This window comes from Oratosquilla oratoria, chromosome 15 (genome assembly GCF_046742065.1).
Source record: "Oratosquilla oratoria isolate Oo_2021 chromosome 15, ASM4674206v1, whole genome shotgun sequence".
Lineage (NCBI taxonomy): Eukaryota > Metazoa > Arthropoda > Malacostraca > Stomatopoda > Squillidae > Oratosquilla > Oratosquilla oratoria.
Genome location: NC_134791.1, coordinates 32,069,351 through 32,094,302, shown reverse-complemented (window position 1 = coordinate 32,094,302; position 24,952 = coordinate 32,069,351). Strand labels below are relative to the sequence as shown.

At 36.6% G+C, this 24,952-nt stretch overlaps 1 protein-coding gene across 4 annotated transcripts in view; it reads right to left on the bottom strand.

Annotated features, from left to right (window-relative positions):
• Positions 1 to 24,952, bottom strand: part of LOC143033390 (calpain-5-like) — a 138,493-nt gene that overhangs the window by 18,502 nt on the left and 95,039 nt on the right. For 2 of the 4 annotated variants that reach the window (XM_076198741.1, XM_076198742.1), the window contains exons 9-13: positions 21,138 to 21,194; positions 15,985 to 16,062; positions 14,134 to 14,337; positions 13,692 to 13,806; positions 3,432 to 3,628 (exon numbers count right to left, since the gene is read on the bottom strand). In XM_076198741.1, coding sequence (XP_076054856.1) covers positions 3,432 to 3,628; positions 13,692 to 13,806; positions 14,134 to 14,337; positions 15,985 to 16,062; positions 21,138 to 21,194 — 651 coding nt within the window. The remainder of the gene's footprint in view (positions 1 to 3,431; positions 3,629 to 13,691; positions 13,807 to 14,133; positions 14,338 to 15,984; positions 16,063 to 21,137; positions 21,195 to 24,952) is intronic. The other 2 variants (XM_076198743.1, XM_076198744.1) reach the window with 1 other exon arrangement.

Below are 24,952 nucleotides of genomic sequence, written 5' to 3'. Positions count from 1 at the left end.
TTCATCCACATTATCCTTGAGGAAACCTCCTTCCACTCCACTACACGTTTACCTATCTCTTCAATTACTAGAATAGCCACCCCTTCCCTCCCTCGCCCTCTCTTCACTCCTGATAACCTCCCACTTACACTCACCCTTCCCTTTCAACTTAGTTTCACTCAAAGCCAACACATCCATCTTTCTTCTCACAAACATACTACCTATCTCTTCCCTTTTACTCTCATCTGTACCACATCCATGCACATTAAAAGACCCAAACCTTAGGGTGCTGTTCTAAAAACTCCCAGACCCTCTTATGCCTTTACTTTTTTGTTTAGGAATGTCCCCTGTGGGGCTACAAGGAGAAGGATGCCTAGTCCCACTCCCCGTCCCTTTCTTCTCGCCTCTTATGATCCAAGTGGAAATACTTGGTGGCAGTATTCTTTTCCCCCACCACAGAAAATGAATACTCAGAGAAATGGTACAGGACAGCAGCAAGGGGTTGGGGGACAGCATAACGGAGGGACAGTCGTAGTATAAAAGTGTCATCATTTCTCTATGAAGAGTTTTCCTCTATCATAGACAAAATGATGTGTGGCTCTGGTCCATAGGGGCACCCCATATAGACCCTAAAGTATCAACTGCTTGCTACTTTGCCACAATAACAAGCAGCCAATACCCTCACCAACCAGTCCACCATCACTGTACCTCCTTTTTTTTTTAGACATTCTGCATGACACCAATCCAACCCAGGTGCCTTACCTGCTCTTATCATCTTAACAACTGCCTTCACTTCATCTTTCCATTTTTCTCCTCCATTTTCCTCACTCATCACTGTCATTTTCTTAGCACTATCCACTGCAACTACCTTTCCCTCACTATCTTCCTTCACATTTAGCAACTCCCTAAAATATTCTGTCCATCTGCTTCTTATTGCCGTCTCTTTCATTATCATCTCTCCATATATATATTTTGCCTTTTCTTCTCTACTTGATACACCTCCCCTTCCTCTCTTAATTTCCTTCCAAAAGTCTTTTGATTACTTATAAAATTTTCTGTCATACTCTTACCCCATTTCACATCTGCTCCCATCTTTACCTCCTTTATCTTATGCTTTACTTCTCTTTTCTTTTCTTTGTACCTCTCATATGATTCTCTCATTCTATTTTGTAACCAATCTGTGAATCCTTGCTTCTTTTCTCCTATAACCTTCTTTGCTTCATCATCCCACCACTCACTACCTTTCCTTCTATTTCCTCCTGTCCTCCTTGTTCCACACACCATTTTTGCACACTTTACGACTCCCTCCTCAAACCATCCCCATTCCTCCTTCATTCCTAGTTCTACTCTATCTTTCACTCCCTACCACTCTTCTCTCAGCATTTTCTTGTTCTCCTTCTCCTTTTCTTTCTCATTTACGCAGTTTACTTTAAGCACCGCCCTACCTTCTGTCCTTTTCCTCTTTCTCCATCTGTCCTCCATTCTCAACTTACCTTTCACCAAAAAATTATTTGATATTCCCCCACTCTCTCCCCTTAGAACATGTACATCCTTAACTCTTCCTACTAGACAAATACATTTTATTCCAACTCTTCCAACTAGGCAAATATGTATTATTCATGCAGTCAATACTCAATTGTGGTTAAATACATTATTATACTTTATATTCAGATAGGAAGAAAGCTGTTAAGACCAGTCATGTTTTATAAGAGTGGTAGAGCTTGTGTTAGAATCAGAAATGGAGAGATTGAGTGGTTTGAGAGGTAAAGGTGGGACTTTGCCATGGACGTGTTATGTTGCCTTAGCTGTTCAATTTATACATAGATGGGGTGGTGCAAGAGGTAAATGCAAGGGTAGTGGGTTGGGGATTGGAGATGGTTAAAGTAAATGGAGAAAAGTGGGGAGATATGCCAGTTGACAGCACTCTGCTTGTGGCAGGATCAGAGGAGGGATTGAGGAAGTTAGTGACAGAGTTTGAGAAGGTGTGCAAAAGAAGGAAGTTGAAGATAAATCTGGGTAAAAGTAAGGTGATGAGATGTACAAGGGGAGAAAGTGGTAGCAGACTGGAAGTGAGTATGAAGGGAGAGAGACTAGCAGAAGTGGATAGGTTTAGATATTGGGTGCAGATGTGGTGGGAAAGGGAGGAGTGGAGGGGAGGTAGAATGTAGACTGAGAGAAGCAAGTAAATGCCTTGGTGGACTAAAAAGTGTAATGAGAACTTGACACTTCGGAATGGATACTAAGAGGAGATTGTATGAAAGAGTGATTGTGCCAACAGTGCTGTATAGGGCAGAAACATCGAACATAAGAGAGGAAGAGAGAAGGAGTTTGAATGTATTTGAGATAAAATGCCTGAGAAGTATGATAGGGGTTACTAGGCCAGATAGATTGAGAAACAAGAAAGTGAGGAGGAGAATGGGGTTGGAAAGGGAGTTGGGAGATAGGGTTGATGAAAGAGTATTGGGATGGTTTGGACACATGGAAAGAATGAGTGAAGAAAGATTAGTAAAAGAGGAGTGGAAAGCAGAGGTAGGAGTGAACATGTGGGAATGACCAAGGATGAGATGAATAGATGGGGTAATTGGGAAAGAGGGGCATGTCTGTTGAGGAAAGACAGGAGAAGATATGGGAAATGAAATGGGTGGGAGTGTTTTCTATGCCTTTTTCTTTTTGGCTACCCCCCTGTGTAAGGGGGAAAAAGCCTTTGGTATATGTATGTATATGTTTTTTGGTTACCTCCCTTGTAAGGGCAAAAGAGCCTTTGGTATATATATGTATGTATATATTCAGATATTTCTTCAACATCTCTAAAGTTGCTCATTTTTGACATTAGAAATTACTACTTAGTAACTGGGATGGTTTGGGATGAGTGAAGAAATATTAGTAAAAGAGGTGTGGAAGCCAGAGGTAGAAGGAGTGAATTTGAGGGGACAACCGAGGATGAGATGGATGAATGGAGTGAAAGGGGAGTCAAGTAAAGAAGGGAGAAGGCAGGAAATAAGGAGGAGTGATGAGTGGCTGTGTATAGATGATACTGTTATGCAAGGAAGGGAGAGGCAGGGGATGGGGAGTAGGGGGTGCTTATGCGTGAATGATATTTTGACACAGCCCGAAGGAATTTCTCCCTGTATTCTTTTTTTCTGCATGAGGGGACACAGAGGGAGGGTTCCCAATTAAGTGAAGCAGCCTTGCTGTAGATGTACTGTGTCTTGCTGCATTGCCTCTGACCCAGGGTAGTGGGCAGGATACAGGGATGACCTATCATCAATGAGGAGCTAAGATGACAGGGAGGAAAGGGTAGTGGAGTGGAATGGGTGGGATTAGGTACATGCCTTTGACTTGGCTACCTCCATTATTAGGAGGAAAAGTTCTTGGTATATAGATTGATAGAAGCTAATATGATATGACATCTCCCTCTCCAAGATATATATCCTTGAAATCCATCTACTCACCTTGCACTGGGATCTCTTGAAGTGAATATCCTGAACATGAACTCTCCCTGTTCATTTGGCTTAAAAGTTGTGGGTATAACAACATATCTACCCTTGTGTAGTTGTTCCCGAAGGAAGATTGATCTTGTGCGTATATAGTCACTAGTTGCCACCTCTTCATGAAAACGATGGACTCTGTAACGGCGGTTTTCTTCCACCTAATAAGAAATTAAACACTAATTTATTTCCCACATACAAAATCCAAAGTACTATTTAAATATATAAAAAATATTTTTAAAAATCACCTGTAACATGTTCTCATTAATATTCAGTGCTATATCAAAAGCAAAAAAAATTTTTTTTTTTCCCATTCAAGTACTGATATTCAAAATGGAAGTAGCAGTGACAGGTATCTATGAGATGGATGTCAGAGTAAAATCTGCTGCTCATCTTCAAAATCTGTCAACACGACAATGCCCCAAACTATCAATCCCTACACAACACAATATTTCTTCCCTTAATGAATCATGGCCCCACCTGATGGTTATTACCAGTTACCTGGGCACCATGGTTCTCCTATAAAAGAGACTTGGGGCAACAAACTGACAGACTGACTGACTGACCTGTTAACATCTTCAACTTCACCTGGAGGTGCAGCCCAAGGGGCTGACATTCAGTCACACTCAACTGTAATTGGTTCACCTTTATATATAAGGAGAGCTAACAACTGGTGACTGCTTCCCTCCTACTACTATAAGCCTGCGATTTTAAAAAAGTCCCACCCTAACCAAAGACTCAGGGATCATTATTTGAACATAAAATTGGTGGTTCCAAATTTTGTAACATGTCTGCAACATAAAATACTTTTTTGATAGCACTCTACACAAAAGAAGTATGTATTTGAAAACATGTTTATTTACACTGCATATGGCAGATTTCTACAATTTTTTGGTGGTTGATTAATTTTTTTTTTTTTTTTTTTTTTTTTAAACTGACCAGAGTGAAAGTGATACCATAATAAAAGGAAGGAATAGCTTAAAAGGTTACAAGAACTTAACAAGAAAGGTGTAGTGTTTAGTAACCCCATTGTGACAATGAACCCTGTTGTCATGATTGTCTAAGATCACATTATGTTTTGTAGTTACATCCCGACCAAGTGGTTGTATTAAATCTAAGTTAAAACCAATCAGTTGGTATCACTCTTAATCAACCCCATCCTGAATAAAATAGTGGCAACAAGAATGGGATGATAAGGTGCTGGTGTTACATGTCTAATGACATTTTTTCTTAAAAACTTCTCCATTTCATTAGAAACCAGATTAGGGCATTATCTAACACTATAACATCTGCAATCCCGTAGTTAGCAAATGACCCTCTTAAATGTCTTATAGTTAGTGTCAACATTGCAGCAGTAGCAAAATGAACATCCAAGAACTTACTGTGGGAACCAAAAATCATAAGGAAATATTTCCCTTCAATAGGTCCAGCATAATCTGTATGCAATCTCGACCATGGTTTACCAGTGTTAGGCCAAGACAATATTGGACCTTTAGGATTCTTAAAGTTTTTCTCCAATGTCTTGATCTATCTTTGGCCACCATATCCAATTCCTAGCTCCTGCTTTCATGGCATTGATACCATTATGACAACTATGTAAATGATTTCACACTTTAATTCTTAAATCCACCCACAGGAATGAATATTCATCATTATGCAGAGATAATTCTCCTTTTGCAGCAGCATATTCTAGTAAGGACACATTATCCTCTTTGGACCATCCCAGTTTTAAACAATTCTTTAACTGTTATGTTGTACGTTAAAAACAATATTCATGCTTGTGTTTTAGAGAAAGTGAAACAAGATGCATATGATAGTTTGTGGGTTGAGTTAACCCAAACAAATGAAAAAAAATTAATATAGGTGTAATATATAGGCCAAAGATGACATAGCAGACGACAAACTGTTATTTCAAGAACTGTCTAGTTTCTGCAACCGAGATTTATTGATAATGGGTGATTTCAATTTTACTGACATTGATTGGATGACCCTTGAACATGGCCATATAGGTAGTCGCTTGATTTATTTTCTTGGTGACAATTACTTAATTCAGCATGTAAAAGAGCCCACAAGATATGGAAACTTACTCGATCTATTGATCACTAGCTGCGAAAGCATGGTAACTGATGTAGAAGTCGGTGAATCTGTTGCAAATAGCGATCACAACTTAGTTAGATTCAAACTCCTAAACAATTTTAGAATAGATACTTGTGTTTCTAAAATACCCGATTTCAGTAAAGCTCAGTTCATAGGACTACGTCAGGAGCTTCAGCTTACAGATTGGGAGGCAAAATTAAACGAAAGACCTGTAGATCAGATGTGGGAAATATTTCAAAATACGCTCACTAAGATGATTCAAACTTACATTCCTTTTAAGGACAGACGTCCCCCAAATCAGGCTCGCCCAAAGTGGCTCGACAAAGAAACTGAAAAAAGTATTGCTAAAAAGAGACAGGCTTATAAGAAATATAAGTGCTCAGGTGCATCTAATGACTATGAAAGTTATGTATCAATACAGAGAGATTTAAAAAAGACAATAAGAAAAAGAAAACGACAATACGAAATTAACATCGCTGATACATCCAAAGAGAATCCCAAAGAATTCTATAGTTACATTAGAGATAAAAAAATTATTACGGATCACATTGGTCCACTATTATCTGCTGACGGTCAACTTGAATATTCAAATGAAGGAATGTGTAATATCTTAAACAATTATTTTAGCTCAGTATTCGTAAACAAAACACCTCAAAGTGAATTCCAAACTGAAACCTGTGAAAAGTTTAGGGTAAACTTACTACGGTAAATATAACAGAAGAAAAAATGAAAAGGTGTATAGATAAACTCAAAGTTAATAAAACACCAGGGCCTGACGGTTGGCATCCAAGAATCTTAAAGGAAATGAAAAATGTGATTGTTGTTCCATTAGAAATTATTTTCAAGAAATCCATCATATCTGGAGAAGTCCCAAGAGAATGGAAGCTAGCTAACATTACTCCCATATTCAAAAAAGGTGACAAAAAGAAGCCAAATAACTATAGGCCTATAAGTTTGACTTCAATCATAGGAAAAATAATGGAAACTATCATCAGAGATGCTATCGAACATCATTTAGAAAGTAACCGTTTGATAAATGATAGCCAGCATGGTTTCAGACGGAAACGTTCTTGCGTGACTAACTTACTCGAATTCTACAACACAGTTATCTCGAATTATGACAAAAGAAACAATATAGATTTAATATATCTAGACTTTGCAAAAGCTTTTGATACTGTCCCACACGAAAGACTACTTACTAAATTAGCTTTACACGGAATAAGTGGTAGCCTATTAGGTTGGACTAGTAATTGGTTGAATGGTCGAAAACAGAGAGTTGTTTCAAATGGAAAAACTTCTAGATGGAAAAATGTTACAAGTGGAGTTCCTCAGGGTTCCGTTCTTGGGCCACTTCTATTCATAATATATATAAATGATATAGACCATGGACTAAAATCTACTGTTTCCAAATTTGCTGATGATACAAAACTGTGCAGAGTGGCAAATGATCACTCAAACCAATTATATATTCAAGAAGATTTAGATAAATTACAGCAATGGTCTGAAAAGTGGCTAATGAAATTTGTTTGTTTGTTTGCGCATCATACTCTGTCTGTCTGGCTACATCATTTATTTTGGTTGCACGTCATACTGGGTGAACTGTAGAGGAAGCTGACTAGCTACGTCGTCGCATTCTGTCTGGGACCGGTTAGAGAAACAGTCGTGACTCTCCTCGTAAGTTGCTTCCTTCCCTTACTTGTTCAATTATGTGGTCTACTCATATGATGAGTCCTATATGTTCATTATATATGTATATATTGTGTAAACTATATATTGTAATGTATTTCCAGGTGTTCTAGTTGATTAAAGCTTGGGAGTAGCTACCAAGTCTTATTATTATGACAATTTAATCAACTAGAACATGGAAAAACTATTAAAGCCGGCTCGTCTGGATCTGGACCCCAGCTCCTCAACTGCAGCGCGAGAGTGGAAGCACTGGTATAAAACCTTCTCCAACTTCATACAAGAGTGTGGAGAAAATGCACCTGACAAACTAAGAACTCTTGTGAACTGTGTTAGTCATAATGTCTATGAATACATCGAGGAATGTACTAATTATGATTCGGCTATTTCTGTTCTACAGAATTTGTATGTAAAGACACCCAACGAAATATTCGCTAGGCATTTACTCGCAACTCGTCAACAAAAACCCGATCCCGGGAGGCTTCGACCACTACAAGAACTCCCACCCCCCACAAGTCGGGGATCTTTAAAGAGAGCACTGGGTATGTTTGCTTACTATGCCAAATGGATACAAGATTTTTCAAGAAGTTTCCTTTAGATAAAGAAGCTCTACAGGCTTTCAGTCTGCTCAAGTTAGAACTTGAAAGAACAACGTTATGCTCTGTGGATGAAAACTTGCCCTTTGAAGTCGAATGTGATGCTTCCGAAGTAGCCATTTTGGCTGTGCTTAACCAGGGTGGGAAACCAGTAGCTTTCATGTCTAGGACTCTACAAGGAAGCGAAACATGTTATCACATTGTAGAAAAGGAGGCCATTGCTATAATTGAAGCTGTCCGTAAATGGGGCCACTTCCTTTCTAGACAACATTTCGATCTTATTACTGACCAGCGTTCGGTAGCCTTTATGTTCGACAACCGGAAACGCACAAAGATCAAGAATACCAAGATCCAGGAGTGGCGGATGGAACTCGCTGCCTTCAGTTATACCGTACATTATCGTCCTGGTAAAGAGAATGTGGTTCCAGATGCCTTCTCTCGAGCCTTCTGTTGTTCTACTGTCTCTGCGTCTTCTACTCTCACTGAACTACATGAGGGTCTATGTCATCCAGGAGTGACTCGTTTATTGCACTTTGTGAGATCTAAAAACCTCCCCTTTTCCACTGAAGATGTCAGGAAGGTTTGTACTTCTTGCAAGATTTGTGCAGAGGTAAAGCCAAGATTCTATAGACCTCAAGAAGGAACACTCATCAAGGCTACTCAGCCTATGGAGAGGTTAAGCATCGACTTCAAAGGACCTCTCCCAACCGCCTCACGTAATCCCTATATACTTACTGTTGTAGATGAATACTCCCGTTTCCCCTTTGCTTTTCCATGTCCCAATATGAATACGACAACTGTGATCAAATGCCTGGAACAGGTATTTAGCCTATGTGGGATGCCTAATTACATTCATTCTGATCTAGGAACATCGTTCATGTCCAAGGATCTTAAAACCTACCTCTTACAAAAAGGAATTGCTACGAGTTGAACTACCCCATATCACCCTATCGGCAATGGACAAGTGGAACGGCTCAACGGTATTATATGGAAGGCAATCCAGCTGGCCCTGAAGTCGCGGGACCTACCCGATCAACATTGGGAATTGGTACTTACTGATGTACTGCACTCTCTTAGATCCCTTCTGTCTACATCTACAAATGTCACACCCCACGAACGTTTCTTTGGTTTTCCACATCGTTCTTCCTCTGGAAGCTCTCTACCTTCATGGCTAATGACACCAGGTCCAGTATTACTGAGAAGATTCGTTAGGGAAAAACAAAAATGAACCTTTGGTTGATCAAGTCGAACTTCTGGATGTTAATCCAACTTATGCTAATATTAGACATCAGGATGGGCGGGGTCAACAGTTTCTGTCCGCGACTTGGCTCCTTATCCCAAAAGACAGGTCAACTACTCTCCTGCTGGAAATCTGGAACCATCTTCTACCTCGTCACCAGAGGCTGTACATACTACCATACTCCCTGACGTTCCAGAGAACACTGAACTTCATCAAGAGGCTGACGTAGAGGCGAATGCATCAACACCTCTAGTACAGAGGTCAACCCATGTGTCTAAGTCTCCGGACAGATACGGATGGGATTGATACCTATAGAATACCTTGTCTTTTTCTTTTCAGGAGGGGAGAGTGTCATATTTTGTCATTGAACTTCGAATCGTTTGTTTGTTTGCGCGTCATACTCTGTCTGTCTGTCTGGCTACGTCGTTTGTTTTGGTTGCACGTCATACTGGGTGAACTGTAGATGAAGCTGACTAGCTACGTCGTCGCATTCTGTCTGGGACCGGTTAGAGAAACAGTCGTGACTCTCCTCGTAAGTTGCTTCCTTCCCTTACTTGTTCAATTATGTGGTCTACTCATATGATGAGTCCTATATGTTCATTATATATGTATATATTGTGTAAACTATATATTGTAATGTATTTCCAGGTGTTCTAGTTGATTAAAGCTTGGGAGTAGCTACCAAGTCTTATTATTATGACACAAGGTAATGCACATAGGTAAAAATAACAGTAAGTATGATTACAAGTTATTTGGAAATTCGTTAACAAAAGTGGATAGTGAAAAAGATCTCGGCGTAATTATCAGTAACAACCTCAAATCATCTAAGCAGTGTATTTCAGCCTCTGAGAAAGCAAATAAGATTCTAGGACTGATTGCGCGATCTTTTGATTTCAAAAGTCCATCACTCATTAACAAGCTATATAAATCATTAGTTCGTCCACATTTGGAATATGCTGTTTCCGTATGGTCACCGAATCTCATTTAAGACATTGACAGACTGGAAAAAGTACAACGGCGAGCCACAAAACTGATTCCAAATATCAAAAATAAATCATACGAAAACCGACTAAAACATATGAATCTGTTTTCCCTAAATAAGCGTAGACTCAGAGGTGATTTGATACAGGTCTCTAAAATTCTCAAGGGAATTGTCAACATCAAAAGTGACCAAATTATCACATTGAAAGAGAATCAGACAAGAAACAATGGTCTCAAACTGTCCAGAAATAGATTCAATTTGGAAGAAACAACTTTGCCAACCATGTAGTTAATGAATGGAATAAACTTCCTGCACAGGTAGTGCAATGTAGTTCAGTTCGAAGCTTTAAGAATCATTTAGATAAACACCTAAGCAAGATGCTGTAATGATTATAATTTATTTTATTATTATTTGTTTTTGTTTTGTTATTATTAGGATGGTTTGGACACATGGAAAGAATGAGTGAAGAAAGACTAGTAAAAGAGGTATGGAAGGCAGATGTGGAGGGAGTGAACATGAGGGGACGTCCTAGGATGAGGTGGATGGATGGGGTGAAGGGGGCTTTGGGGAAGAGGGGAATGTCTGTTGAGGAAGGAAGGGAGAGGATGGAAGACAGAGGTGAGTGGAGAATGGTTGTATATGGATGATGTTGTGACTGCATGAGGAGAAATGGGCGGGGGGGTGGGGGGTGGGGTAGTATGTGTGAGTAAATTTTGACGCAGCCCGAAGGGATTTCTCCCCGTCCTCGCCTTATATGCAAAGGGGGACGGAGAGGGGGGGTCGCCAATTAAATGAAGCGGCCTTGCTGTGGATGTACTGTGTCTTGCGACACTGCTTCTGACCCAGGGCGGTGGGCAGGGTGCAGGGATGACCCGTCATCCAGGAGGTGCTCAGATGAGAGGAAGGGTGGGAGGGGTGTGGAGTGTATTTGGGGATGTAATGGGTGGGAGTGTTTTTGTGCCTTCCCCTTTTTGGCTACCTCCCTTGGAAGGGGGAAAAAGCCTTGGTATGTATGTATGTATGTATGTTTTGTTATCATTTGTCTGTCTGATTTTCATTTATTATTAGTTATATGTTAATTTATTATTATTTACTATTTACCTGTTTGTTTATTATTTAACTATACCTATGCATTTATTTATGTATTTTATTTATTATTTACATTATTATAGTTTTTATTTATTATTTTATTATTATTATGATTTTTTTCGCATCGGACCTAGATATGGACCAAAAGGTCTCCTGTCGGCATGCTCCGCCTTTGTAATCCTTTGTAAATCCTTTGAGTCAATACAGGATCTTTATTGGTCACCATTCTAATCACCTGAAAATAAATATTATCAAAATCTATTATATCTACTAATTTCAAATATTCAGCTTGTGTACCAGACTGCAATTCATCATCTAGGGGTAATCTACTAAATGCATCAGCAATTATATCTTCTTTCCCTGGTTTACGAACCAAAACGAAATTATACTGAGATAACAATAAAGTCCAGCACTGTATTCTTGCATTGCATTGTAAGGAATCTGCTTTTCTCTTCGAAACAAGCATAACAAGGGTTTATGATCTGTTCTATCAACAAATCTTCTACCAAGTAAAAAATACCTGAATCTTTTAACAGCAAACACAAGAGCTATTCCCTCTTTATCCAAATAATAATAATTCAGTTCAGCTTTTGACAATTTTTACTTGCAAAAGAAATGGGCTTTTCTATATCATCTAACTTTTGTAACAATATACATCTAACTCCAATAAGAGACACATCTACTTCTACAATTGAAAGACTTTCCTCATCAAAATTACCCAAAACTGTAACTTCAGCAAAATCATTATTAATACCTTCAAGAGCTTTCTTATAGATTGCATTCATTTTTCTAAATTTTACATCTTTAACAAATTATACAATGGAGATAGCTTTGAAGAAAAATTTCTTGCAAACTTGCAAGAATAGATAATTATCTCTAGAAAAGATTGTAATTCTTTTACAGAAGCAGAAGGCTCCACCAGATATGTGGTCACCTAGATACTCAATAGATCTAGCATTCAAAACAGTTTTACCTTTATTCATTTGGACATTATTCTGTCACTAACATAAGCTTATTCCAAATTGTGATTTTTCCCAAAACTTTAACCAAGGTCATGCTCTTCAAATCTATATCCAAGGCTACTAAGTTTGAAAAATACACTTCATTTTCCACTGCCATTAACAACTGATCTCTTATTCTGAAATCAAAATGTCATCTAAGCACACAATCATTAGCTAGCTTTTTTAGTTCTGCATATAAGTCATTTACAAACTTTTCCTTCCTCTTTTTCCTTTGTTGGAATACCAAAAGGCTCTTGTGATAGGAAGGATTGACTACATAACATGTTTTCAACAGTGAAACAATATCATCATATAACTTGGAACCTGGTAATTCTGGTGCACATAGATTACCTAGAACATTAAAAACTTCTTATCCCAATGACACTAAAAGAATAGTCTTCTTTTTAACATCATCAGTTATGCACAAGCCACCAAGATTAGGCTCTAATATGTTAATCCATAGATCCAAAGTAATCTTTGATAGATCAAATGGATAAATTTTTCATTGATTTACCAACATTTCTAACGAAACAAAGAACATACCAAAATGTCAATGCATAGGCTATGTTCCAAAATGAACATTTAAATCAAACTTCAAATATGCATCAAGTCCAGATGATTCAGTCACAATCCACACTGTGTAATTGCAAAAACAATCAATCCTCACTGGTTTCTTGAATTCTTCAGAATCAATACATAACTGGTGTGCTTCATGGTGTCATCCCAATAACCATGTGCACTAATCAATTACCCCAATCCAGTCATGTAAAACACTGTTTTATAGTATTTCCACTATTGCAGGACTGCATCTAGTTCTATTCATTTCTTCTTCTTGTCACTTTTATATTCTGGATGGGGTTTATTAAGTGATACTAACCAATTGGTCTTAACTTAGATTTAATTTGGCCATTCATTCAGGTTGTAACTACAAAAGGTAATTGAATTTGCAACCTAGTTGCGATTTTTCAGGAATTTACTCTCCTCTCATGAATTGAAATTTCATGATCTGGAATAAAAGCTTGAATAGGAGAGCCATTAGCCTGGCTTAGAAAGCAGAAATTTATTTACTCATAAGGGAAAATGAGACTGATGAGTGAAAGGATTAATCTTCTCAATACTATAAAGGTAAATGATACTTGGATAAAATCAAATGAGGTAAAGATCAATGAACTGTGAGATGTTCTGGAAGTTTGGCTGTCTAGCCAATAGAAAGATGTAATAAAATTTAACGAGATCATGAAACAGCAGAGAAGAAAACATGTTAGGCTCGAGGGAGTAGTGAAGGTTATTAAAAAAATGTGAATCTCTTGTATGAGGTATAGTTGACAAAACTAGATGTCATAACTTTTGGCATATTCATGGATGATACAGACTATTCATAAAAACAGCATCTCACTACATGGATGCAATAATGAAAAAATTACAACTATTCCTCACACTTGTCATTGGCCTTATCCAAACCATAAACCATTAATCTACAAAGCTATATCTATGAAATATTTCTTACAAATCCATTACATTTAATAATAGACTAACCTTCATAACATGGTATCCAATAACTAAGTTTTGAAATCCTTCTTTCCTCTTCTCTCTTGCATCCCTCTGCATCAGCTGAAAAATTACATCATCTGTGTCTTCTTTGACATCAAATCTGTAATACCAATACCAATCCATCATGTCTTAGTTAGTAAAAAAACATTAGAAAAATTATTTGTACTTTTATCTATTATCTGTTTAAATTTCTAACTACAACTCAAATTCTTCTTAAATTAAGGAAAAAATTAATATACTGACTTTATGCTCCTATTATTTAAATCAATTATGTTATTGTCCAGTTCTATAACCTCCATCCATGATATATGCTCCCTGATACAAAATCTCTTAATGAAAAAGCACTAGAAATCCCATCTCTACAGTTCTTATTTCAATAACATGCACTACAGACTCTCAATACATCCCAAAAGTCTACAATACTTACACATACTGTGGGTTACGTAAAAATGTATCCTTGTGATTTTTGCAACCTCCAGCTCTGTCTGAGTTGTGTCCTTTAATACCAATGGTCCAAGCATCATGGAAAACTGATTCATGCCATCTTTTACTTAGACTTAAAACATTTGTGTTCAGAAGAAAGCAGATGGAAAGGTCAGTGAAGTGGGTCACAAAATCCTCAAAGGTCATCCTTTCACACAAAGAAAGAGAAATATACATGTCAATCCAATGTTTCATACAGAAAAGTATTACAATATTCTTATGATAATCTATCATGGCAATAAACAGAACTGTAAAAATAAATCTAAATTACTTCATTTTATGAAACACTGTTCAAACAATAGATCACTAGTTCTTTATCTAAATCTGAAAACATTAATAAACTGTCTAAATCCTAATACTATTGGAACTCCTCAATCAGGTTCCCAAAGGCCTGGAAAGTTTCTTTTATTAGTATGCTTTGATGAGATTAGAATTTAATGAAACAAGAACTCTCATAAAGGATATTTTGAATAATTGTTACCTTAAGTTTGCCTTGACTTCTGAATAACTAAATCTCATATTTACAAATATCTACCAAGTACTATCTTGTAAATGGCTAAAGACATTCAGTCTCAACATTAAACACCTATAGCTGCAACACATAATTGTCCTGTTAACTTGATATATTGCACTTAAAATCCTGCAGTCTACAGAAATCAACCTTATGTGGTTACTCTACATACAAGCATAATGTTTAAACCATTTGAACTATTTCCTCCCTCTTTTGTGCAAGTTGAGTTAATAATATCTTTTCCTCCTCCTTCTCCTCCTCCTGCTCTCTAATGACTCATACTAATACAACATGAAAAGGTCTAAAGGAGGGCCCAAGGACTGTTGATGGCTACTGAGGGGCTGGGAGTTCCCAGTCAGTAAAATTCAATGCAACAATTGTCATCATTCACAGTGCATACATATGCAAAGGCTTCAATCACCTTTATAAAGAGGTGGCTGAGTCAAAGCATACTTTTGCCTGGAATCCCCATTATAGAAAAATACAAATAGAGGGAGGGTCTAGTCCCCTCAGTCCACCCCCCTTTAGTTGCCTTATGTGACATGCAGTATCTTGTTGGCAATAACCAGCATTTATCCTTGTGAATAGTACTGTGCTGAATAGGTGGAGTTATAGAGGTAGTAAAGGAGAGATAAATATGATAGTAGAAAAGAGGGATACCTCAGTCTCCAATCATAAAAGAATGGTGCATGACTGGCCCATAGGGATGGTGGGAGAATGCAATGGTAGTATTCTTGTCACCCACCACAGGGTGTTGAAAAAATGGAGTTATGTATAGTAAAAAAGAAAAAGACAAAGTAAAGGATATAAAGATATAGTAAAGGAAGATATAAAGATATAGTAAAGGAGGATATAAAGATATAGTAAAGGAGGATATAAAGATATAGTAAAGGAGGGTAAGTAGAAAGGAAGGATGATAGAAGTTAAAAAGAATTTGGTAATCTTCTCTACAAGAAAATAAGAGATTGATAAGAAGTACTGAAAGTTAACCATGTTTTCAGTCATGTAATTCCCAATTCTTACCACAGAGTAAATACATATAAACATTTACCAAAAAACTCTTTCCTACTTATAAGGGAGGTAGCTGAGTCAAAGTAAATTACCACCCTTCCCCAATCCCACACTCATCCAAAACCCATTTATTGTCCCTTCCATCTTGATTCTTTGTGGTTCAAGGATCATACCTGTCTAGGGATAGGGTCAGGGATGACTAAATAAATGGTAAATATAAATCACGTTCTAAATCTTAAATGCTTACAAAAGTACAGTACTTCAATTACTTACCAGAATTCTCCATCATCTTCAAATGTAAGCCCCAATTTTTCTCTTTCTGCCACAGACACCTTGGACCATTCTGGGGATCTATTAAAAAATATTTTATGAATGATTGCAGTTTGTACTTGTTTTATTTAATTTCATTGTAAGACTGTATACTGTATATCAACAAAATTACTAAAACAACTTTACATATGTGCAATGTTTTGAACTTAATTGTACCTTTACTTCAAATTTCTATCATTCATGCACATTTCATTTAATGGTCAACAATTAAACCCTATAATTTTCATCATAAGATATGGACCTGCACTGGAGAAAATTAAACAAAAAATTTAGTTATTTCTCTTAATTCAGCATGTTTACCATACATCCACAAATGAAAAACTCACATAAGTTATTGAGCATGTTACAAAATAGACTATTATGCATCCTTGCACACAACTTCAAATTCTATAAACTAATAGTATTAATACTATATTCACAAATTAAGATGATCATATATATTAAAGTGCAAGTATCATATCTGTTAAGATGTTACTCACCCCTAATATAGACGAGGACATGACTGAAATGTAGCTGGTAGCTCCAAGTGACCTGAGGTCACTGGCTCAGCCAAATATTTACCTCACACAAGTATATATTTATCTCTTATGGTTTGAATATATAGATAGGAACAATTTTATTGAACTTCTGGGCCAGCTTAGCCAACAAAAATCAGTCCTTTTCCAAGCTAAGAATGAGAAACATCTTTGAAAAAGTTAATAAATAAAACAACTCGACCAAATAAATTGAAAAATTCAAAATCTAGAGACATGGAGCAAAGTATAGTTGCATGACTAATATAGCCTATTTGGGAAAAAGCCTATGTAGAGTTACATATGATATAAAAATTTCAAGTTGCTAGAAGATCTTTACAATTTTTAAACTAAATTAAACCCAAATAAATTAATTCTTGTTTCAATATAAAAACATTTGAATCTTTTAGGATGAAATCCATCACTAATATGATTTTTCTTATTTTTTTTTCATTCTTTTAGCATTATTTAGATCAAAATCTGTAAAAGGTATCATCAAATTGAGGATATTGAGGAGGTTAACTTGTAAAACTTTCATCCCATTTAGCCAAGTGTCCAACCCTAAACTGAATAAAACTGCCTGGTACTGGCCACATTAAAATCTATGATGGACTTCACTGGGTCCATGGGGTTAGCCCGCCCTATAAAAAATTCTCTATGAGGCACAACTGTTCCCAAATGACTTTATTCAAGTCACTGTTTTAGAGATTTGCACAGGTGCTTCATAAACACTTCATATTTGATGTTAAGTGCATGAGGATTACTTGAAACACCTACTGCATGCATCATGTGAACAATTAGTTTATTTAAGGAACAATGATACTATACACAGAAAAATCACTTTACAAGTGTAGAAGACTACATTCACACAAACAGCAATCATAAAATGAAAATGCACCTACATTCACTGCTTTGGAGAGCATAAGCAACAATATGACAGGCTATACTTTACATATCTATCCTCTGAGTCAGAACTAAACAAATTAAATAAAAATGCAATCTTAAATGCGTTAAAAGGGTGAGTGGTGTCAATAAGCATTAACGATAATTGTGGTTTTCTTTTTTTTCTGGTAACATTCAACTTAGACCCAATAAAATAATTCTACTATTTTATCCTTAAGGATGAATCTAGGACCATAAATAAAACAATACACTTCTTGCTACAATTTTGTGCATGCTGAAACATATAAAGTAAAATCCCAAAGCACAGAGGTTTAAAATTGTGAAATTTCATAGTATATGATGATTCTCCAACCAATCCTATATTACGCAAGATATCATAAAATTCAGAATTTGGTACACAGTAATACTATATTGGTAAAAACTAGAGAAAAAAAATTCAATACCTTGGCACACTGTATGTATATTCTATTGGGTACCATGTGGTTTTATTCCACCAAGGGTTAGATCCTGGCCTGAATGAGTTCTCAAACAACTGAGACCCCAATCTGACCAGACACCACCCTTAGCTAAATTAAATCATCTGGTGTTTGCCACAACAAAATTTATACAGTGCATCTGATTATTCAACTCTGCACACTGCATTTGAACATTTATCTAAGAAAAAACAATTATTTTTTTAGGTTAGAGGCTAGCTCCATAATACACACTTTTATTCCACTTAATACAGACTATTATGATACCAAAAAACAGTAAAATATCATCACTGAACTATAAAAATTTCACAAAATCACAGCAACTGGAGAAATTACTTAGACTGATATTCAGTGATATGTGAAGACATGATAGCATAAGTATAGAAGTACAGGTGATTTACTACTGGCTTCTTGTCATGTAAAAAAAAAAAATTGGAATCAGAATACCTTTTATCCTTGAACACTCAAATTTCCTGAAAATACATACATACATATACCAGTCTCTTACCCCTTATGAGGGAAGTAGCCAAAAACAAAGGCATAAAATCCAGTCCCACCCATTCCATCCCCACATACTCCACTCCCATTCACCACCCTCCCTCCCTCTCATCTTGGCACCTCCTGGATGACGGGTCATCCCTGCATCTCACCCACTGACCTGGTTTAGAAGCAATGTAGCAAGAAAACAGCACACCCACAACAAAGCCGCTTTATTTAATTGGTGATCCCCCCTTTTCCATCCCCTCATGCAGAAAAAGAGAAGATGGGGAGAAATCCCTTCAGGCTACATCAAAATATCATTCACACATACTCCCTCACCCCTCATCCCCCACCCACTCCTCTCCATGTATCACAGCATAATCCATACACAACCATTCTCCATTCACCCTTATCTTCTGTCTTCTCCCTTCCTTCCTTCCTTAACAGACATTCCCCTCTTTCCCAATGCCCCTTTTACATCATACATCCATCTCATCTTTAGTCGGCCCCTCATGTTCACTCCTTCTACCTCTGCCTTCCACATCTCTTTTACTAATCTTCATTCATTCATTCTTTCAATATGTCCAAACCATCCCAATACTCTTCATCAACCCTATCTCACAACTCCCTTTCCACCCCCACTCTCCTCCTCACCTCCTCATTTCTCACTCTATCCAGCCTAGTCACCCCTACTATACTTCTCAGGCATTTCAACTCAAACACATTTAAACTCTTCCTCTCTTCCTTTCTTATGTTCCATGTTTCTGCCCCAAACAGTGCTGTTGGTACAATCACTGAAAACAATTATAATAATTTATATTCATTTTGAAATCACCCTCCCAAGGAAAATGCCTATTGTGTAGTTAAGATGTACCTGACACGAAGCATTCCAAGATGAAATAAAGTTGTGATTTAAAATGTATATTTTCCACCTTTTAAATGTTTTTATGTGGGGTATGAGTGGAGTTTTGGATTGGATTTACATAATGAACAATTAATATCATGAACGGTATTCCACAAGAGATTGTGTATGAAGGCCCCACTGCAGACCAGTCTCACAAATCTATTCTCCATGAAGGATATATTTAAAATTTGAAACAGTACTATACATGATAAATACTTTTCTCTTAGAGATCACTGTCATTTTTGTACTTCAATATGAATGATAATTTTAACTTCCTAGAAACTTAATTACAGGGAATCTTAGAAAAACAGGACAAAATTTCTTCTGATTCCAATTAGTAATTTTGTACAATTTCTATCAAGACAAACCTTCATAATCCATATGTGTACAGTAATACCAATGGCCTTTTCCCCCATCATAAGGATATGGCCAAGTCAAAGTTTGTTTTGACTCTTCATGGGAGAAAAGTACAAAGAGGTGGATAATTTTAACAAATATGAGAAATCCTCACAACTCCCAGTATTATGGAAGTTTTCTAAATGTAACATTTTTGGACATATAAGGCACACAAGCATAGAAGATTCACCCCAATTTTGGCAGGCTTATTCTGGGAAAAATGAAAAAAAGAAAAGAAAATGCAGCTAACCCCAGGCCCTTTAGCATCATCAGAATGGTCCAGATACATAACAAAATACTTCATGATATATAGAATATGAACTGATACTTTACTCTTCTTTATTCTATTTGGAAAATTATGTCATTATATTGAATCATTGCCTTTCTATTTAAAATCTGTAAACACCAACAATACAGCATTCATATATTGCACCTAAGCTTACCAGATTTTTTATGGAAATTAACTTTGCATTCTATAACATATGAAAAAACACTGAAATAATAGTAGATAACATAATAAATAAGACAGTATGCAGCTTCTCAACTGATCACATGCCTCTTTCTCAAATAAACAAACAACAGCACAAGCAAAAGATGCATTATCATTGCAGTACACATACACAGTGGTCATGTCCAGCGACATGATTTGCTCCCCCAACACTTCCATATGGCAACATGAATTACCAACAATCCTTTGTATATTCAAACTATGGTAAATCAAACTTTTGTTTTACTGTGAGGAAGACATTTGTGTTATGAATAGGAAAACACAACAAAATAAATTATCAACAATCCATTGTATACTAAAAAGGTAGGTTTTTATTTTGCTGTTTCTGAGAGTAGGGATGGTGGAGCAAATCATCTTGGTGGAGCGAGTAACTGCATATGTGTAATACTAGAGCAATCTATTCACTGTTAGTTACACATATGCCCCTCCTGTGAATACAGATTTACTTATCATGTCCTGGTAAAATACAAATTACAATTATATCTATATTTGTACATATATATGTATGTGTACAATATATCTATATTTGTCATTTATAATATTCAGTTGCTAATCATTCTAGCAAAATATGGGGAAAAATTGTAAGGGAAGTGTTTAGAATTACATTTACAGCACTGGTAGGCCTACAGCAGCACTGAAACCACTACAAGTCAGTAGCCATAGCAAGTCAAAGCCTGATCTTGAGGATATAAGGTGCAGTGATTTTCTGAGACCCTTTTTAAGAATAGAAAAAATGTGCCCTATATGTCCAAAAATGTGGTATGTACCACAATTAAAAAATGCAAGAGTATCAGTTTACAAGTTAAAGTGCAAGACCCATAACCATATCTACTAAAATTACTACAGCTATGATAGCAGTATCACAACACACATAATCACACACATAAATCACAATCACCCTGCACAGTGATGATAATCACCTGGAGTACATTTTTGTCAGTTGCGAGGTACTATACACACAGCCATTGCCTCCTGGACTGTAAGGTAACACAACCAATCCCTTAATCTTCTGTGAACAATTATAGTAATAGGTGGATCTTCAGATAAGCACCTCATATACACTTCATCTCAAGCATTTCAAATTCATAAACTTAATGATATGGAAATTAAATAATTAATCCTTGCCAATAGAAACTGAATTTATGCTCATTACCAATCATGTATACTACTGCATTGCAATAATCAATATCTTTAAGGTTAATTCTTATTTTTCATAAGAACATGTGGCAAAAAAGATCATTTCAAATAGTGGTAATTTTCAAAATTTCATAGAATATAGTTTTTTACCATATTCAGAATGACAGGAAAAGTGCTGCCCCAGTAAAGTAGGTTTAATATACCAAAACAAGTGTTTTTATTTATGAGAAGATTGATTTTTTCATGATAACCCATTAGTGCCTTGAAAAAAGACTATGGAGGCACCAATGATGGGTGCTTGCCAATATTGATCCTGCTCAAAGGACATCAGAGAAAATCAACTCCATGTTACCCATTTTTAAAACCCATCAACACCACCTCCATCTGGAGGGGTAAGGCACTTGATCTTAATACTGAGCTCAAGATCCTTTTTTTTTTTAATCAACTTTGACTATTTTTCCCCCATGTTTTTACACAGAGAAAGTTGACAACAGATGACTTATTCCCCTCCTCCAGCAACAGAGAAACTGATCCAAAGTAATACAACAATAACAGTCCAAAATTTCTTTGGCAATAGTAGTAGCGAGCTGGCCTCGTGTCACGGGGTCAGCAGATTGAGCCCCATCTGGGCCTGTGAGCTTAAGCTGTTTATTGGGGAGGTTACTGCCATGGCTGAGCACCATGGTGGGGGGTTGAGGCTTGCCTCAGCTGATGTTCTGAGGAGAGTCTTTGAGAGACTGATATTGGAACTGAAACCTGGCAACTTTAACTTTAACTTTACAATAGGACAATAATTGATTGACCACTTCAGTACAAATCAAATTCTTGCACGCAGCATTGGCTGCCATATATATATGATGCATCAAACTACTCACATAATAAAATATAGTGACTGCTGTATTACTCATTCTCTTTTGCTCTGAGTAATAATAAACACAGAAAATATGATCAAACCAGTTCATAGAATCCGGGGTAACTCATGTGCAACTACAAAAAATATATATACCGTATTTTTCGGACCATAAGGCGCGGGCAAAATCCTTAAAATCGACCAAAATCGAGTGGTACGCCTTATTGTGAGGTGCGCCTTATGTGTGGCCTCAGTGCAAAAAAATGCAAAAACCATTGATTACAGTAAAATATTTAGGGGTTCTTTGACCTCTTTCTTATTATCATTAGTTTATCATTAGCTTTGTTGGCAGCAAGTCCAGGCTAGAATTACCATCCCCTTAAAAGTGCTGCCCCAGGTCATATACCACCACCTACCCAATGTCAGGACCCTGTCCAAGAGTTAACACATCTGTACAGAAAACTGTGTTTCTTGACATTGTTCTAACATATGATCTTCAATTTGTTCCCATGAACTCAAGAGGCCTTCCCATTCCAAATGAAGGAGTCCTCAATGTTTGTTCTGTCCACTCCCTTCAATGTCCTGAATACTATGTACATGTTACCTATTTCACTTATTTTGAAACAGCAATGGGTACCTGCATGTGATGGTCCTGCACAATGAATATCTGAGAGAATTATCTCCCTGCTGCCTGTCTTCAAAACCCATCAACAAACTCACCTCAATCTGGAAGTGTATCCCCCTGTCTTCAAAACCCATCAACAACCTCACCTCAATCTGGAAGTGTATCCCCAGAGGGTTAACATTTGGTCTTCAGACTGGACCTGAAATTTCTATTAGTTTTGACTTTATATCCTCCACCTTTTCACATAAGGAAACCTGACAATAAGCGAATATTCCCTCCTACTAATATAAGCCAGTAACACAGAAGCAGTCTCACACTAATAAAACACAGACAGTATCTACCTCAAGAAATCAATGAGAAGGCCTGAGGGCCATTGCCAGTCACTATGGAACAGCAAGTTTCCAGTCTCTGAAACTTGAGGTAACAATATGATTCCTCTTCTCTTTTTTTCAGTGACAGCCACTCCAATACTTCTAATCTCCCCTCATATGGTTTGTCTGCAAGTTTGGGCACCAACTTGGCTGCTGCTCCTTGCACTTTCTTACTCTTGTTAATATCCTTCATTTTATGGAAAGACCACACTACCACTGCACATTTCAATGTAGAGTAAATCATTCTTTTTTTTTTTTTCATTTCCTTGTCTATGCAATAAAGAGCTACTTTTATATATATCAACAACTTCCATATCTCACCCACAACCTTGTTGATATGTTTGTCAGGTGACAAGTTGTCCATGACCACCATTCCCCAATTTTTTTTTCTGTTTCTGTAACTACCTCATTTCCTATTGAATGATTTATTGAGGGTCTTTTTGATATTTTGCTTACTTCCAAGATTTTTCCTTTTTTGGTGCTTTGCTCAAGTTAATTTTCCATATTTGGCTCCATGCATATACATTGTCTAGATCTTTTCATAACAATTTGTAGTCTTCTTTATCTCCTATCCTTCACATGATCTTGCCCTCATCAGCAAATATGTTTGTGTAGCTAGTCTATTCATGAACTTGTGATTGTGAAAGTGAAATTTCATTTGTGATCCTCACCTCCAATGACAACACTTGAGAGTGGATTATGATTGGTTCTAACCATTTTGGAAGTGATCAATTTTCCCTCAGCAGAATAATCTGTCAGATTAAATCTGCTCAAATCTACTTACAATAACTGAAACAATGAATGTTACAACAAGAGCACAGATTTTTGGTACCAATTTATTCAACATATATATTTGATGAAGTCCACTATACTGGGTGTCAGTAGCCTATGACATCTTTAGAACAAGATATTTACCTAAGTTTGTTTACCTAATCATAGTATATAGGAAAGATGTCCCATCTCTTTTTCTCCATTTATCATACCTAGCTTTAAATTCATTTATGGTTTTAGCTTGGGTTATATCATGTTCTAGACTATTTCAAAAGTTGATGCCTAGATAATATACCCTAAGCTATAACCATAAATTAATTTAAAGCTAGATCCAATAATGATAAATGGAGAAAAATAAATGTGACCCCATGAGACTAGCTGCTTTCTTGTACACTATAATTAGGTGAACACAATCAATTAAGTACACTGTTTAAAAATGGCTTAGGCTACTACACACCATACAGATATAGTGGGGTTAATCACGTACATACATTGATTAAGGTGGCAAAAGGGACAAAATTTAGTTTCAGCATTTGTAAAATACCTTTCAGATAAGAATGACCATCAAAATAATGTGCACATCTTTTTTGTTCTTTTAGTGAGTCATTCTCAGTTCAACCCAATAACATCAAGGTATAAGAACATTGGTAAAGAATTGTATGATGATTTATTGTTTATGATAAATGCACCATATCTATTAAACTTCAGAGGATTCTCAAAAGTAAAACATACACGAAAGTATTCAGATTTAAGGCCAATGCTTTTGAGAAGACTCATGTATGTCTATGAAGTGAAGATGAAATGTTTCCCACAATATCTTTGCAAAAAAATTTCAAGCATCCTTAGATAAATTACTAAACTGGTAGTCTAGATACTTTCTCACTACCTGAAGTTAATTCTGAGAAGAAATTCATGTAAGTGACCTTAAAGTTAACAATGTAGTAATTTTCTACAATCTCAGAACTCAATATTCTTTCTCTA